At 52.2% G+C, this 16,327-nt stretch overlaps 1 protein-coding gene across 14 annotated transcripts in view; it reads right to left on the bottom strand.

Annotated features, from left to right (window-relative positions):
- PLEKHM1 (pleckstrin homology and RUN domain containing M1) overlaps nt 1-16,327 on the bottom strand; it is a 144,416-nt gene that overhangs the window by 82,068 nt on the left and 46,021 nt on the right. For 5 of the 14 annotated variants that reach the window (XM_073326184.2, XM_073326186.2, XM_073326187.2 and 2 more), the window contains 2 exons: nt 13,972-14,129; nt 4,968-9,437 (listed from right to left, as the gene is read on the bottom strand). In XM_073326184.2, coding sequence (XP_073182285.2) covers nt 9,308-9,437; nt 13,972-14,129 — 288 coding nt within the window. In that variant the 3' untranslated portion in view covers nt 4,968-9,307. The other 9 variants (XR_012156415.2, XM_073326188.2, XM_073326194.2 and 6 more) reach the window with 7 other exon arrangements.

Genomic DNA, 16,327 nt, shown 5'->3' with positions numbered 1-16,327 from the left:
TGATCGTTCCCCTCTATTCGACATTGGTGAGGCCTCATCTGGAGTACTGTGTCCAGTTTTGGGCCCCACACTTCAAGAAGGATGTGGATAAATTGGAGAGAGTCCAGCGAAGGGCAACAAAAATGATTAGGGGACTGGAACACATGAGTTATGAGGAGAGGCTGAGGGAGCTGGGATTGTTTAGCCTGCAGAAGAGAAGAATGAGGAGGGATTTGATAGCTGCTTTCAACTACCTGAAAGGGGGTTCCAAAGAGGATGGCTCTACACTGTTCTCAATGGTAGCAGATGACAGAACGAGGAGTAATGGTCTCAAGTTGCAGTGGGGGAGGTTTAGATTGGATATTAAGAAAAACTTTTTCACTAAGAGGGTGGTGAAACACTGGAATGCGTTACCTAGGGAGGTGGTAGAATCTCCTTCCTTAGAGGTTTTTAAGGTCAGGCTTGACAAAGCCCTGGCTGGGATGATTTAACTGGGAATTGGTCCTGCTTTGAGCAGGGGGTTGGACTAGATGACCTTCTGGGGTCCCTTCCAACCCTGATATACTATGATTCTATGATTCTCCCATTCCTTGGTAGGAGTTACACCAGGCCCTTCCAGTTTCATGCCCTCCCCTAGGTTGGGGGTGGTCGATAGAACTCGCAGGCTGCATGTGGGAAGGTTTATGCGGCCCGTGCCCTTTGGCCACCCGAAAACCCCAGGTGGTCAAACTGGGATTGGGTCTTCTCCCCAACAAGCTGGCCAAACACAGCCACTTGGTTATAGGACTGTTTAACTTTCTTAACAGCTTTCACTTCATCTGAGACCTTCTCAAAGCTATCCACACTGGATCTTTCAACAGGAAAGTTAGTGGATCCATTCACAACAGAAAATTTCTGGCTGTTAGGAACTGAAACTTTCTTGATTAAATCACTTTCACACCCTTCAGTTGCAGTGAACTGCTTGCAAAGAGACCATGAGGATTCCTTTCGCTAGGGCTTTTCTATGCAACCATTCACCCCTCACAGAAATTCTGCTCTTACCTGCTTTACCTAGGGCTTGCTCTAGAGGAACACTTTCCTGAGCAACAACAGACTCTTTCTGGGTCTCCCTTACATCCAGAATCACCTCTGGCCCATCAGGCAGATTCCTACACAATCCCCTTTCGGGCAAACTTATAGACTTCCTAGATAAAAGGTCAGAAGCATTCTCCTTCCCTTTGCCACACACAAGTTCAGGAATCTTTTCCTTCTTGCGACAGGTTTCCACACCCTCAGTAGGTAACACAGTCACATCACCTTCATGCTCTCCTTGTGCCCTGGCTAGGATCTCACCCTGATTAGACAGAGTTGCGACACCCTTTCCCAACAACACATTAGCAACAGGCAAAATACAAGCACCAGAATTGTCTGGTCTCTGGGATTTTACATAGACACTAACTGGATGTGACCTAGTTACAGGGCCATTCTCCCGAGCAGACCCAAACTTAGGACCCTTCCCTTCCTGGGCTTTAGCTGAATCCAGAACCAGCTCTGAGACAACTGCACGACCCTCAACCATCACAGGCTGAAAGGCCCCTTCTGTCTGCTCCACAGACAAAGAAGAGCCGGACACACTTTCTCCTTTCCCAGACACACAGCTTGGGATCTCTTTCCCCTTGTCCCAGCATGCAAGGCTGGTCACAGACAATTGCTTGGAGACTGGGGTAGCTCCCTCCATAGGCAAGTCAATACCCCTGGCAGACACAGGCACGTTTCCTTCACTGTCCCAATTCTCCACCCAGCTAACAGGTAAGGTCCAGGGACACTCATCTTCCACTCTCCTCGCCTTCCCACCCCGCTGACTAGACACAGCCATCAGCTCACAAGGCTGCCTAGGCTCATCCAGACTTCCCTTACCAAGCACCTTGCCACTCCCCACAGATCCCCTGCCCTGCCTGTGTCTCCCCCACTCAGCTGGGGTCTCAGCTCCCACTGTGCTCAGCGCTGCCCTTGCTGTCCCAGTGGGGGCAGGCAGCGAGCTCGCTGCTTTCCTCACTGCATCAGAGCCTGAGCCCCCTAAGCCCCCCTCTCCGGTGTGCAGGGGGGTGGGGAGCATCTCTCTGTCCCACCCAGCCCCAGGGGTCTGGTTACAGGCAGGCAGGTAGCCTAAGCCTAGTAGCTCCTCCCTGCTGCCAGCCAGGTCATCTGCATTTTCACTGACTATTTCCCTTTCCGCAGATTGGTTCCCTGGATTCAAATTCAAACCCTTGGCCGTTACCGGAGCAGGGCCTGGATCCTGTCCCAAAAAGACACAGTCACCCCACAACAGGGTCTCACAGCTGATATCCTGGAGAACCCCAACGACCAGCCAGCCCCAGCCCTCCTGGATCTGCACAGGGATCTGGGCCATAGGCAGGGCGAGGGGCTTCATCCCTGGGACCCTCACCCAGCTCACACAGGCCCTCAGCCTCTGAGGCTGCACCACCCGGGGCCTGACACCAGTTCTCTCGGTCCCAGGATCTCGCCACGCCAGGAATGTCTCCCCATTGACCATCATCTTCCGCTCCCACTGGGGGTCTGAGGGGCCTGAGCCCAGGAAACTCCACACAGACATATAGGCTGGGACCAGGAGTGGGAGCCTGTCCACCTCCCCACCCATCTGGCTGACGGAGTCTGTGGCCTTGGGACCCAGCAAGGGAGCTAGACACCGGGGCTTTTCCGCAGGGTCCCCCTGGTTCAAATCGCCAGCCTGCTCAAAGGCAGTGAGGTGGCATCCACCTCCCCCCCATCCTTAACCAGGGGCAGCAATTTAGTCTCGAGGTTCCCTGCGGAACTGGCCCCCAGGGTCTATCCCCACTCACCCCGGGGAGGTCCCCTAGGCCTCTCCGCTCCCCCACCGCCAGTTCATGCTGCTGCAGCTTCTGCAGCTCTTTCTCGGGCTCTCGCTGTCTCTCACAGTCGTCTTGCTCTCTCGGACTCAGCTTCAATCCCGTCCATCTCCGATCCCCCGATGGGGAACCCGATCGTGAAGACCCTCGTCTGGTCGGGGACAGGAGTCTTGGGGATGCCTGGCCACCACTCCAGCTGCTCCCAGATCCTGCTATAGCCCCATTTGGGGTCAGGAATCTGTTCCTTAGAGCGGTCATCCTCCTCCAGCTGCACGATTAACTGTGCTTTGGTGAACTTTCCAATGCGCAACCCTCTCTTTCTGCACAGGGTTACAATGTCCTTCTTAAGGAGACGGTGACAGGCCATCACTCCGCTCCTCCCAAGTTGTTGTGGACTCACAGGCCTGTGTGCTCTCAGCTCCCCACGGTTTCCAGGGAGAACCCCTAGTGTGCCAGCCCTTCTCGAGGTCACCACCTCTTTGCCAGGGTCGAGCTGCAGACTCCTCGCTGCAATCCCCCGGGGGACCCTGTTACTGCAGAAGTCCTTCTTTCTTCCAGGGCCAAGCCGCAGGCTCTTCTGCCCCTCAGACTGCTCATCGCAGTCCCCAGGGGGACCCCATTACTGCACAGTCCTTCTCGCTGGTCACACACTCCCAGGGGTTAACCGCCCCCTGAAACAGTCTCTCTCTGAATCTTCAGCACACCTGGTCCCCGTCAATCCCCCTTCGTTTTACCGCTCCCCAGTCACTTACTGCAGGAAGCGCCATCCACGGGGTGCAGTACATCCCACCGCTGCCACGGAGTCCCTGGGCGATGCTCTGGAACTGCTCCCCATGAAGCCAGTCAGGACTCTGGGGTAGTCGCCTTTCTGTGAGCAGCCTGTCTGCAGGACACAAAGCTCACACAGCTTTCCCCTTCCTGGGTCTGATCTCGGAGCATTCAGCATCCTCTGCCCCTCCGTGCACTTCCCCCAGCGAGTCTGCTCAGGCTTCCCCAGGGCTCCTGGGGAAGCCAGAGGGTCCTGCCCCCCAACTCCGCAGTCAGACATGACTCTCAGCCAGCCAGTAAAACAGAAGGTTTATTAGACGACAGGAACATGGTCTAACACAGAGCTTGTGGGTGCAGAGAACGGGACCCCTCAGCTGGGTCCATTTTGGGGGGCAGTGAGCCAGACAACCCCGTCTGCCCTTCATTCCATGTCCCAGCCAGCCCCAAACAAACTTCCTCCAGCCCCTCCTCCTCCTCCGGGCTTTGCTTCTTTCTTGGGCCAGGAGGTCACCTGATTTCTTTGTTCTTCAACCCTTTAGCTCTCACCTTGCAGGGGGGAAGGGCCAGGCCGTCAGTTACCAAGAAACAGGGTGTCGGCCATTCTCTGTGTCCAGACCCCTGCACACACCTGCCCTCTAGGGCTCTGCAGTGATCACACACTCTTATCCCACCCCCTAGATACTTAAGAACTGCCTAGGGGAAACTGAGGCACCCCCACACTATGCAGAGGAACCATTAAGAACAGTCCCACTTTGTCACAATTGTGACTAAGCATCTAACCATCCTGGAATGCATCTGATCCCTATGGCATTTGGGCTTCCCCCTGGCTCTGGGGAATGGCCAGGCAGCTGCAGCAGTTAGAGATGGAAGAGAGCCACTAAATACGAAACCCCCACCAGCCAATGCAGCACGGTTCCAGAAAGGGACACTTTCTAGAGCTTCTGCTTGTGAACATTTCACAGGATAGGGCTCTGTTGCAGTAATGGCTGGAAAAATGGTACCAGATGTTTAGCGCTTCTTGTCTCAGCAGGTAACATGAGTGGGGAAATCACCCACATTAGCTGAAAACCCTAAAGAGCCCTGGGAGTAGGGCAGACTCCCCCAAGGGCGGGGTCAGGACTAGCTCACCATGGAACAAGTCGTGGCTCAGCCCCCAAGGCCAGTAGATCCCCTTACTCAATAGCCTCATAGTTCTGCATAGCACCTGTCTGCATGGAGCCTAATGCTAGTACCACCTGTCCCACGTCTCAAGGGCTTCCCTTGAGGGCATGGACTAGCGGCCCCATCACGGAGCCCCTGGGCACAGGGGGCTCTGCAAACCAGCTATGCCAGATCTTGATCAGTTGAAGGGTGCTCTGCAAAGAGTCAGAAACAAGGACCAGGGGGCTGAGTAACTACAAGAGCTCCACACACACAACTTGGGTGAACAAGGAACATGCTGCCGTCTCCAGCACCGAAGGTATAAACACCCAGGAGACGCATTGCTCAGGGTGGAACGAGGGCTCGTAAGGGGAATAGCATGGTGCAATTAAGCTGAATATTTGGAAATGTCCCAACAGTGAAAGCTCTTAGGGTGAGGAATAACCTCCATTGGGGAGTGGCTCCTGCAACACTAAACTGGGTGCACTGAGGTAATAAGGAGGAGCTCTGTCTTGCCTCTGCCCCTTGCCTGCCTCCCTGCAGGTCTGATTTATTATTTAGACTCACAAGAGCTTTAATAAAATGCCCAGTCAATAAACAGCCCTGTGCATTCCTCCGAGTAACTCAAATACACAGTGATGACCACACCCAAACTGAGACCAGTCAAACCCGTTCACCTGATCCGCAGAGCCCCACGCCGCCACCACGCACCTTCACGGAGACGTTATGGAGAAAGCCTCCTTACTGCCGGGCAGCGCTTCATGCCCCATGCCCATCTCTGCGTGCTGGCCGGCCTGTCTGCACGCAGTCGCCTGGCTCCTTGCTAGAAACTCCGCTGCTAGGCACCCCTGTCCCTTGCTGCTTTTTAGCCTGGGAGTGGGGAGGTCTGGCACCTGGTGGAAAGGGGGCATCTCCAACCCATCTGCCATGCCTCCTCCCAGCCATCCAGCCTCACCTTTCTCATGGCACAGTTCCCCCGGCTGGCTTCCCCCCCGAACCCAGGAAATAGACCAGGCCCCAGCTGACCTCCCACTGAGAATTCACTAGTTTTTAAATGGTAACAATCACACTGGATGAGCCCCCAGCTAAGGTACCGTAGGGAACAATCCTGTCTGCCTAGCAGGGGGACACCCTTACCCAGCAGGGCTCAGGACAGGCAGTGCCAGAGGATGCTGTATCCAACCCAAAGCACCCAGACACGTTGCTAGGCAGAATACAATGACCTTCGCTGGCATTTTGCCAAGGTATGATGGTTAACGAGTCTATTCTTACAGTGTCATGGGATCCTTAATGAAAGCAGGTAGCTTACTGCTCCATTTCCCGTCTTGCCCATGCTGCACCACGGAGCAGAAGGAAAAGTTCTGCCTGCTGAATAACCATAGACCCCTCCCTGCCACACTGAGCCCCTCCAACCTGCTCAGCCGGTGAGGGCGTGCTGGCTCACAGCCCACATGGCATGGCTGCAGCCCCTGTAAATGCTGCTTCCACAGCAAGGTCTGGGCAGAAAGGGCTGGCATTCAGGACAACTTATTTTACCAGCGTGTATGAAACCTCGCTGGCTGGGAAGCTCCCACTGGCAGAGGAATGAGCTGGGTGCAGCTCCTAGGGACATGACATTACTGTGGGACAGGTGCAGATGTCTGCACCGCAGATGCTACTTTGGGATTGTACATGTCCAGTTTTCAGTGGGAACCCCGCATTGAATCCTAGCGAGTGACAACTCAAATGGAAGGCTATTGGCAGCAGTGAAATCCCTGGGAACCCAGGGCTCTGCACATGGATCAGGCTGGGGTGCAATGGAGCACTTCACAGATCTCTCACTTGTCGGTTCAAACGGACACAACCTCCTCCATCAGCAATGAATGCTGTGTCACTGAGGACCACCCGCTGTGCTGGGGTGGGGGTGAGGTCTAGGATTAAGGCTAGTCTGTGGTGCTGACATTGCTGTGGAGTTTAGGGTGTGCTGCTGAGCAGTCTGGTCCCACGGGGGACTCTGCCCATGGAATGAACAACCCTCAAGAGTGCAAGAAAGAGTGGACTGGAAGGTACGAGAGACATGGGCTATTATAAAACACGCGTGTGCACCGTGCAGTCAATTCGCACACAGAGATAAGCCCAGACTCCTGCCCTAGAGGGTTCACACTCTGAGTTAGAAGACACAGACAAGCCCATGGCAAGGCATGGAGCAGCAGTTCAGGAAACGGAGGGCTGTGGGAGTTACCAGTTCAGATGGACTCGAGGAGGAGATCAAGGATGCTTGGGGGACGAGGCAGAGAGCAGTGGGACATAGGGCACAATGCTACAGGGGAAGGAGACAAAGGGAGCTGTAAGACGAGAATGGGGGAGGAAATGAGAGGGAGAAATGGCAGCAGAGAGAGGGACAGCGGGACTACGCAGGAGCCTTGCAGCTGAGGACAAGGGGCTTGAGAGTGATGTCAGAGGAGACCGGCAGCCCGTGGGGGAATGACGTGGCGCGAGCCGGAGCTCAGCAGCAGCGGGGTTTGGGCACCCGGGGAGGCAGCCGAGCAGTGCCACAAGACAGAGAAGGTTACGGTGATCCAGCTGACAGATGTCGGGGGTTCAGCAGGGGCAAAGGGCAGCTCCTGGAGAAGCAACTCCATGACTTAGCCAGCGGCCAGAGCACGAGGGATCTGTGTCAGAGGTGGCACTGAGATGGGGCATCTGGAGAGCGAGTGCCCGTGGGGACAGGGACAGGGGGAGGAGGAAGCCCAGCCGCCTAGCGCGAGCGAATCTGAGCAGGGGCTGCTCTCTGAGTGATGGCAATGTCACATCTGCTGCTTCTCCCAGGCCTGGGGGGCTGCAGCGGTTCCCCTCCCCCCTTCCCAGGCCTGGTGTTCTGGGGGGTGGGGGTAGGAGCCATCCTGCTGCTCAACGGATGGGAGGGGGAAGCAGAGCTGCCCGGCTCCCTGCTCCCCTCATGTGAGAATGGCTTCAGTCCTGGAGAGGAAGGGGGAGGGAGCGCGGTCTGCTTCCCGCAGCACTTCTGATTGGCTGCTCTACTGCAGAAGGCGGGGCGGTGGGAAAAGCAGCCAATCAATCAGAGCCTCCCCTCTCCCCCTCCCGGCAGGGCTGTAAGAAACCCAGTGGGAGCTGTAGAAGACGTGTTTCCAGGTCTGCACCCCCTCTGACCAGCTGCTCTTACAGTACTGGATGCACAGGGGAGTGGGGGGTGGGAAAGAGACAAGCTGGATCCAGGATCACTGCTCAGCCATTAAGGGAAAAATGGGTGACAAATGCAAAGCTCTTCTGGCACAAACTCCAACACACAATTTCATTTCCACTTGCCTGTCCCGACAAAGTCAGCTAACCACCAAGGAAGCCCTTAAGAAAAGTGTGGCCTGTTTTGTAATTAAAAGAAAGGTAAGGCTCTACCCTGATTAACATAATACCATGCTGTAGGCCAATTTATTTCTTCACTGTGCAGGTGTTTCCACTGAGAATGTAGAAACTGGATTCCAGACCAGTCTAAAGCTTTTTCCATAATCCACCAGCAAGAGGAGCAACCTTCACAAAGGACATATTCCCTATTAGATAGACTTTAATAATCTCCATATCAGAGGGAAAGGAAAATAAAATTTAGTAGCAGCCTCATTATTGGCTAAGAAATAAAAAGTAGCAGCCCAGGAGGATCTGGGTTTTTTGTTTTGCTATTTAAAAGGCCTCTTTTCTTGGTGGATGCTAGATGTGGAAGAGCCCAAGGTTTCTCTGCAGAAGAGAAGAACGGTCTCTCCTCTCACAGGGGGACTTCTGGACATCTCATCTTACACAGTATACCCCAGCCATTTGGCACATGGCACAAAAACAGCAGGACTAAGCAGCCACTGTGGACAAAGTGTTAAAGGCACAAGAGCTTCATGTCAGCTTCAGGTTTTGTTTTTGTTTTTCTTGAAAAGTTCCCCTGCAGTTTGGCTGCAGGTAGCTGCTATGTTTATTTCCCAAGCAGGTGAGATGCAGTTCCTGTGCAAAGTCACATATGAAAAATTCTGGTTTCCAGTATTGCAAATATCCTAAAAAACTATACCTTTAACATACTTCTGTTACAGGCACTCCACTGCAAACCTTGTGGATTTACACACAGGAAATCTATCAGATTTCCATCCCAAGTAGTATCTCCTCTAAGATGGGAACCAGTGGAGCTCAGTAAATGGAACACACTTCTTTCGCAGGGAGGGACATTCAGCAAAAAATAAGCAGCACCAGGTAGTGTGAATAAAAGCACCATTACTTTGCGAGTCACTGATCTTTTCCAGCAGGCTTCTACTTCACTGGCTGTCTTCTCAGCACCCACAGGAGCAGTATCCTCTGCTTGTACCTGTCCTAGGCATCCTCACAGCACTGTACAGTTTAGGCTATTCCTACCCTGGTGAACATCTGCATGCAGGAGCTGCTCCAACCAGTGGTAGGAATGTATTTTCTAGGACTGAATGGCACTTGGCATGCACTCCCTTTTCCCTTCCTTTGCACAGTGTCCAGGTCACAAGTTTGCAGATGAGCAAAGGCCTGTGTAGAGTCCATCTGTGAGAAGCTGCTCACTACATATTTGGTTCCATGAGGACATCCGCTTGCAATTGTTGCTGGTATTTCTGCCGGCGTTCACAGCGGGGGCAAGATTTCATGCTGTCTTGGCAGCACCTGTGGAAGACAGTTTTACAATCTCTGCATCTACAAGAAAAGCAAAAGCAAAATCATCTCTTCAGCAACACCTCGATCACTGGGCCTAGGGCTGAGAATACAGATTCCTCACATCGCGAGAGTGTAACTTGAGAGTTTATTTCTATTTCTTCAGATTCTACATAACTCCCACCCCATCCATACAAATGCTCTGACAATGATTCGATTTATCCATCACCAGCCAGCAGCATAAATATTAACATACAAATAAACTAACTCAGCCAGCCAGCAGCAAAAATCAGTCAAAGAAATGGAGACAATTTACCTCCATCAACCACCAAGTACAGCTGGAAAAGCCAGAGGAGAGCCTTGTGCCCCCATGTCAGTTCAGGGTCAGCTGTCTGCAGTCAGCTGTTGGAACATTATTTACTGTTTCCAGATAAAAGAGAATTAGGGGAAACACTATGAAAGAAGAGGGTTTTGCATGCCCCTAAGTGTCACAGCAGAAAAAAGCTCTTAAGAAGTGGAATATAAAATGAAAATATTGAAGGTTGAATTGCTAAAATCTTGGTGGGGGGAGGGGGAGGCGATTGTAACTAGCTAATGATGTTGCTGTGCGACAAGAAAAGGTTAATTTTAAAATGCAAGTCAGCACAGGCCAGGGCACCCAGCAATTTCAGAACGACTGTAAGAACGAAGACTCTGCCTCTACTCCCTGCATCAAGGGCCCAGCCATGACCTCCCCCAACATCCTCCTTGCCCTATTGTGGGACCAGACCGTGCTCATATCTGACAGAGCAGGAAGTGCTGCCAGACAGCTAGAGGCAGACATTGCTAGGGAGGAGACACTAGAAGTGTCTGCAGGCACCCTCGAGATGGGCAGAAGGGGATGCCTTGGGAAGGAAAAGCCTTCTGATTTCTGTGACTGAGCAGAAAACACAAACTCGGTTTTGATTTCGTTAAGCTGCGGGGATGGCAGAAGCCAGATTAGCTAGGCGGTGATCGTGGAAGGCTCATTGCATAGGCACGAATACTCCCGGGGAGGCATCCCTCTTCTGTGGCAGAGCCTGCAATGAGCGTGGAATGTAAAGAGCAGCAAATTACACATTGCATCAAGCTATTCAGAACAGGCTCTGTAGTAAAGTCTGGTTAACTGGTTATGCTGGGCAGAGTGAGGGAAAGTTCAGGGACTGCAGGTGCTACAGGAAGTGCTGCATTGCTTGTTTTCCCCCATCTAATCCACTTACATGTCCAAATCTTGCCTGCTGAAAGGGCAAACTCAGGCAACCCAAGCTAGATTTAAATGACACCAATTCTGGTGAAATGCAAACGTCTCACACACAACAGATATACTTGAGACGAGCACTCTGATGCTGTAAATCTGGGGCTGCTCGGTATACAATAGACACATGACGCAAGTTCCACACACCAAAGAAACAACAGGCGGCCCAGGTGTTGAGAGCAGAGGGTAAATCCAAAGGAAGTGGAGAAAAACAGCGTTTGCACTGACGTTAACAAAGTGGGGAAGCCACAAAAACACATAGCACTGTTCTTGTCTGAAAGAGCTAGGGCAAAACTCTGCTCTGGGTCATGCTGGTGTACATCCAGAGTAATTCCACTGGCTTCTATGGATTCATACCTGCGTAATTCACAAGAATTGGACCTTTAAGTATAGTACAGTGGATTGTGGAGTCCCATTACTAAAGGATGAAAGCTCCCCGATACAGCAGGCACCTGCTGAGAAGCTGCACGAGTGCTGTGCAATTTTGTAGCCCCACAGCCCATTGCCCGCAGTGCAGATTTACACTGCGTGGCCAATATGCCACTTTTCAACCACCCCCACCCCATGGGGTCCCAGAGCCCAGGCTCCAGACCGAGCCTGAACATCCACACAGCAATCTTACAGCCCTACAGCCCGAGCCCCACAAGCCCAAGTCAGCTGGTGTGGGCCAGCCGTGGGTGTTTAATTGCAGTGTAGAAATACCCAGTGGGGCTGGAATTTCATCCAGAGTGTTTGTGAATGAGTTGTTGCCAAAAGGAAATGACTGCACCCTCCACCTGCCAGGAGAATGGTTTCAGGAAATGTCTGCCGCTCATGTGAAAATGACAATGTTGCTCACACATTGTTAGGAGGCATTTCAGACATATCCTGCAGTGAATCATATACAACATGACCCCGGCAGCCAGCTGTTACACATGGCAAAGAGCAACAGCAGCCTGCTTCAATGGGATGAGGTTAACAGTCTTAGATCACAGTCAACAGGATGTGCCGCTCTCATCCCAGGGCTGGCAGGGTGGCGCACCTCCTCCTGGACGCCTGGGACCAACATGTTCTGGTTGTGGGTCTGGCTTAGTCAGAAGATATGGGGGGGAAAGTCAGCTGGGGTTCTCATGTTAGATACTGAATGTGGAGCAATCCCTGCCCTCGGCTGAAGGGGCAGATGTCACAAGCCATTCTGCTAAGCACATCCAGACCGGAGATACTCCTTAGTCCTGATGTGGTAGGCCCACATGGTCCCACAAATCTCTTGTAGAGCTTCTGGACTGGCTACTAGGCTTGGTATAGTAGTACACGAATTGCCAGAGCGTATCAACGGCCGGACTAGTGTCCCATCTCCAAAAGCCACCTGCCCCAGCTGCTTAGGAGGAAGGCACAAGAAACCCTGCACTGGACAATTACAGAATAACCTGCCCGTGGGGGAAAACCTCTCCCCCTGGTCCTGGATAGTTAGTGGTTGGATCAGGCCTCGAAGGAGGGTAGGTATACTTTAATAAACATGAAATGCTAGCTAACAGAGCTGCAGACATGCACTGTTAATGTAAGTGTATCATTTTCCGAAACCTGCTCAGGTGATATCCAGTGGCACTGAGTCCCATGGGCTAGTTACGCACAGTGTAAACAAATGCTTCTTTTGTTGTAGGAAAGAGTAAATAGGAGTATGCTGTCTCCCGTCTCGGCTCCAGTCAGGATTTTGTCCCCTCAGCCATCTCTGCTCTCAACAATTTCACTCTCTCTTCACACGGAGGGATAGCTCAGTGGTTTGAGCGTTGGCCTGCTAAACCCAGGGTTGTGAGTTCAATCCTTGAGGGGGCCATTTAGGGATCTGGGGCAAAAAAAATTGGGGATTGGTCCTGCTTTGAGTGGAGGGTTGGACTAGATGACCTCCTGAGGTCCCTTCCAATCTGATATTCTTTGATTTCCAGACCACTAACTATTTTCTTTGTCCATTTACTAGACCATCAGTCTTTTCACACTCACCATTTGGAAATCTCTCTGGGCCTTGAATCCCCTGTCTCTGAGCTCCTATTCCTGCTATCACTGGTTCTAACTATAGAATTGGGTGACCGGAACTGAACACAGTGTCCCTGGCGAGGGTGTCCCACCAATTTATACAAAGACATTCCAATCTTTGCAGTATTATTTTTGAGCCCATTTGTAACCCTCAAAAGTGCATCAATGGAATAACTCATGCTTAAATTTAAGCATGTGCTTAAGTGGATCAGGGCCAGAGCCCTGCACAGCACCTTGCAGGATTGAACCCCCTGTCTGGGAATTTAGGGCACTGACTCCTTTATAGCTCCCTGTGCACCCTGGAGCTCTGTCCACGGAGTCTCTTGCAGGTTTCAATCCTGCTGACAGAGTTAGCACATTTATTTTGCAACTCGCTCTGGAAATTCTCTCTCAACCATCCTGATTCTACCTCCTACCATTTCTATTAGCTTCTCTATGGCTGCACTGCCTTTTTCTGAAGGACACCTGTTTGCGTCAAATAACTTCTGGACTCACTGAAGCCAATGGGAGCTGCTGGGTGCTCAGCACTTTTGAGAGCCACACCACTTGTTTAGGAGCCTAGGTGTGGCCTCAGGAGCCCAACACTAGGCCTGTGTGCTCAGCACAGGCAACAGACAGCTGTCTAGTCACCATCTTCTTTCCCAACACACCCAGGAGAGGACAGGATGGCCCAGTACTTCAGGGACTAGCCTAGGACTTAGGTGACCTGTGTTCACGTCCCTGCTCCACCACAGCCTCCTTGGGTGAGTCCCTTTGGGCTTGTCTACACTTGAAAGGCTGCAGTGTAAACATGACCTGTGCCAACAGAAAGGGTTTTCCCACTGCCATAGTTACTCCACGTCCTGAGAGGCAGTAACTAGGTCAATGAAATAATTCTTCCATCAGCCTAATGCTGTCTATACTGGGGTTAGGTCGGCTTAACTATGCCACTGGGGTGTGGATTTTTCAAACCCATGAGTGACGTAGCTCAGTTGACCTAACTTTTTAGCCTCAGTCTCAGTTCCCCGCCTGTAAAATAGAGATAATAGCCCTGCCCTGCCTCCCAAGGGTATGTGAGGGTACATCAATTAAAGATTACGAAGCCCTCGGATACTACAGTTTTGGGGACCAGAAAAGTACCTAAGATAGACAGACAGGCTACATCAAAACCTGCTTCTCATCAAATCTCTGAACAGATCGATTCTGCAGCCTTCCCTTGCAGGAGGAAGAGTTGACAAAGCCAGTCAGGAGTTTCCTGGGCCTTCCACATTAAACGTCCCATGACAGGAAGTTACAATGGAAAGCTTCACTCACCGGGTGGTTGTGTCGAACTCAAAGGGGAAAATGATGCTGCTGTCGTTACACATCTGACAGATGAAACCCCGTTGGGTACAGAGGTCACAGTTATAGACATGGTGGGAAGCAAACTGGATCAGAGATTGCAGGTACACTTCAAATATGCCATCGGCTATCTGCAGAACAGAGAAAACTTAAAATAACATTGGGGAAGTCTGTCTGTGTGGGTTCTTGCTGTGCAGCTTCTTTGTGCAACCTCGAGCTACTCCTGCACACACACTCGTGGTGGTTAGTGCTGTCTGAAAATATGGCCACGCTCAGAAAGTGACTAATACTGTGACTGCTTCCAGCCATACCAGGTCTGGTGGAGTCCAGAGCACATCTGCTCAATTTGCAAGTGAAAAGGTGTTTTACTAACTGCCAGGCCTGCAAATTCAGCTAGGAGCAGAGTCAAACGAAGGCTTTGTCTACACTAGTACTTTTGTCGGCAAAACTGGTGCTGGCCAGGGGTGTGAAAACACCCCCCCCCCATGACATAAATTTCACTGACGAAAGTGCTGGTGTGGACAGCATGGTGTCGGCAGGAGAGGCTCTCCTACCGATATAGCTAACGTTGCTTGTTGGGCGGGGTTTAATTCTCTCTCCTGCTGGCAAAGCGTCTACACAGGAGATCTTACAGCTGTAGCAGTCCAGCTGTGCCGCTGTAAGATCCGTAGCGCAGACGTAGTCTGAGTTTTCTCTGGTATGCATCTCTCCTTTTCCCAAGACTGCTCTGGTCTGGGGATGTGCAGAGATCTGTTCTGTCACCTCTCCTGTTCTATACGTATGTGAGGATGCTGGGGGAGATTGTGACGCGGGCTGCATACAACTGATATGTGGGTTCCAAAACACCTTTTCATTGTACTCCCACGGTGCAGCGTCTTTACTCTCTCCGTGAGAAATGCACTCCTGTGCAGAGGGAGTCCCACTTCAGCTGTGAGTCGAGGCAGAAGTGGGATTTAACTGCTGCAGAGCAGTGCGCTGGCTGAACTGCACCCCTAGCACCTTGCTGGGATAAGGATTTGGATGTGGGGAACCTCAGTGGAGACAAGACGGAGGTGGTGCTGGTGGGCAGAGACACATCTGGAAGGTATGGGCAGGGGTGGCGTTTGGCCCAGAGAACAAGGCACTTGCCCTCTGCCCAAGAAGTTACATTTAAGGGTAGTTTTGGGTCCCTGATTGGTTCTCTGGCCTCCGGTGCCGTCAGCGATCAAGAGCATTTGAGCCTGGGAAGGTGACTCTCCATTTCTCTGACAACAGGCAGGTCGCCAGAGGAGATTCCGGCTGTGCTCTCTGAGGAGCTTGTCTTTTAGTGCAAGATGTAGCTGTGCGAGTCACAGGCATCACTACCCCAAGAGCTGTACTGCCTCTTTTTTGGCTCTGGATGCAATTCCAGCTGCTGACTCAGATCGATACAGATTTATCTAGTTTGGTTCCTGGCTACCAAGCAGACTCCCTCTCTTGCTGTCTGTCCCATGGCATGCATCATCTTTTAGGTGCTTTTGCTACAGTCCCAAGATTTGACCATAGAAATAATGGAGGTTGAATCCCAGCATCTGTTGGGATGCAGGGCACAGCGAAGGGCCAGTTTTGAAATGAGAAGGTCCGGCTGGTGACTTAGCCCCAGAGGCTGTAGCAGGGCCTCTCACATTCACACAGACACCTACCATCACTGATTGCAGTTGTGGTAGAAGAAATGTGTTATGGTTTGAGTCCTTTGCACCTTAGAGAATCCTCATCCCTCCTTGCATTTTGCCCATGAATTCCCCAGATATGGTCAAGTCAGGGCTGCAGCCAGGGCATTCCAAATGGAGGGTCCCAAACTCTGGAACTTTCTCCTCACTTTTTGGGCTGACAGACCCAGTGTCTGTTGCCCGTCAGGGCATGCTCTGAAGCCTATCCATCCTTTATTTGTATGGGAGAGGTGGGAAAAGTGCAGGGTTTGGTTTGAGGTTGGGTGTATGTGGTGGGGTATCTGCCCACATGGCTTGGAAGGGGTTAAGGTGGCTAGGCAGGCCAATTAACTCCCCTGGGTGCACCTGGAGGAGGAGTCAGCGAGTTGGCCCCGCATTAGGAGCAGGCTGAGCTATGCAGAACAGGCAGGGCCAGCATATAGCCATGTAGCTGGCTGCAGGCAGCGGGCTGCAGTCACTCCCTGAGTGGAGGGAGTCAAGAAGCTGGTAGCTCTAGAGAGGGGGAAGCCAGTAGAGTAGGAAGAAGCCCAGGGAAACAGCCGTGAGGACTAAGGAGATATAGGCCATGGCTGCGTGTTCTAGGGTGCCTAGGCTGGAGCCCAGTGTAGAGGGTGGGCCTGGGTTCCCCTACCAGCCCCTGG

This window comes from Lepidochelys kempii, chromosome 27 (genome assembly GCF_965140285.1).
Source record: "Lepidochelys kempii isolate rLepKem1 chromosome 27, rLepKem1.hap1, whole genome shotgun sequence".
Lineage (NCBI taxonomy): Eukaryota > Metazoa > Chordata > Testudines > Cheloniidae > Lepidochelys > Lepidochelys kempii.
This window is presented reverse-complemented; position numbering and strand designations above follow the sequence as displayed.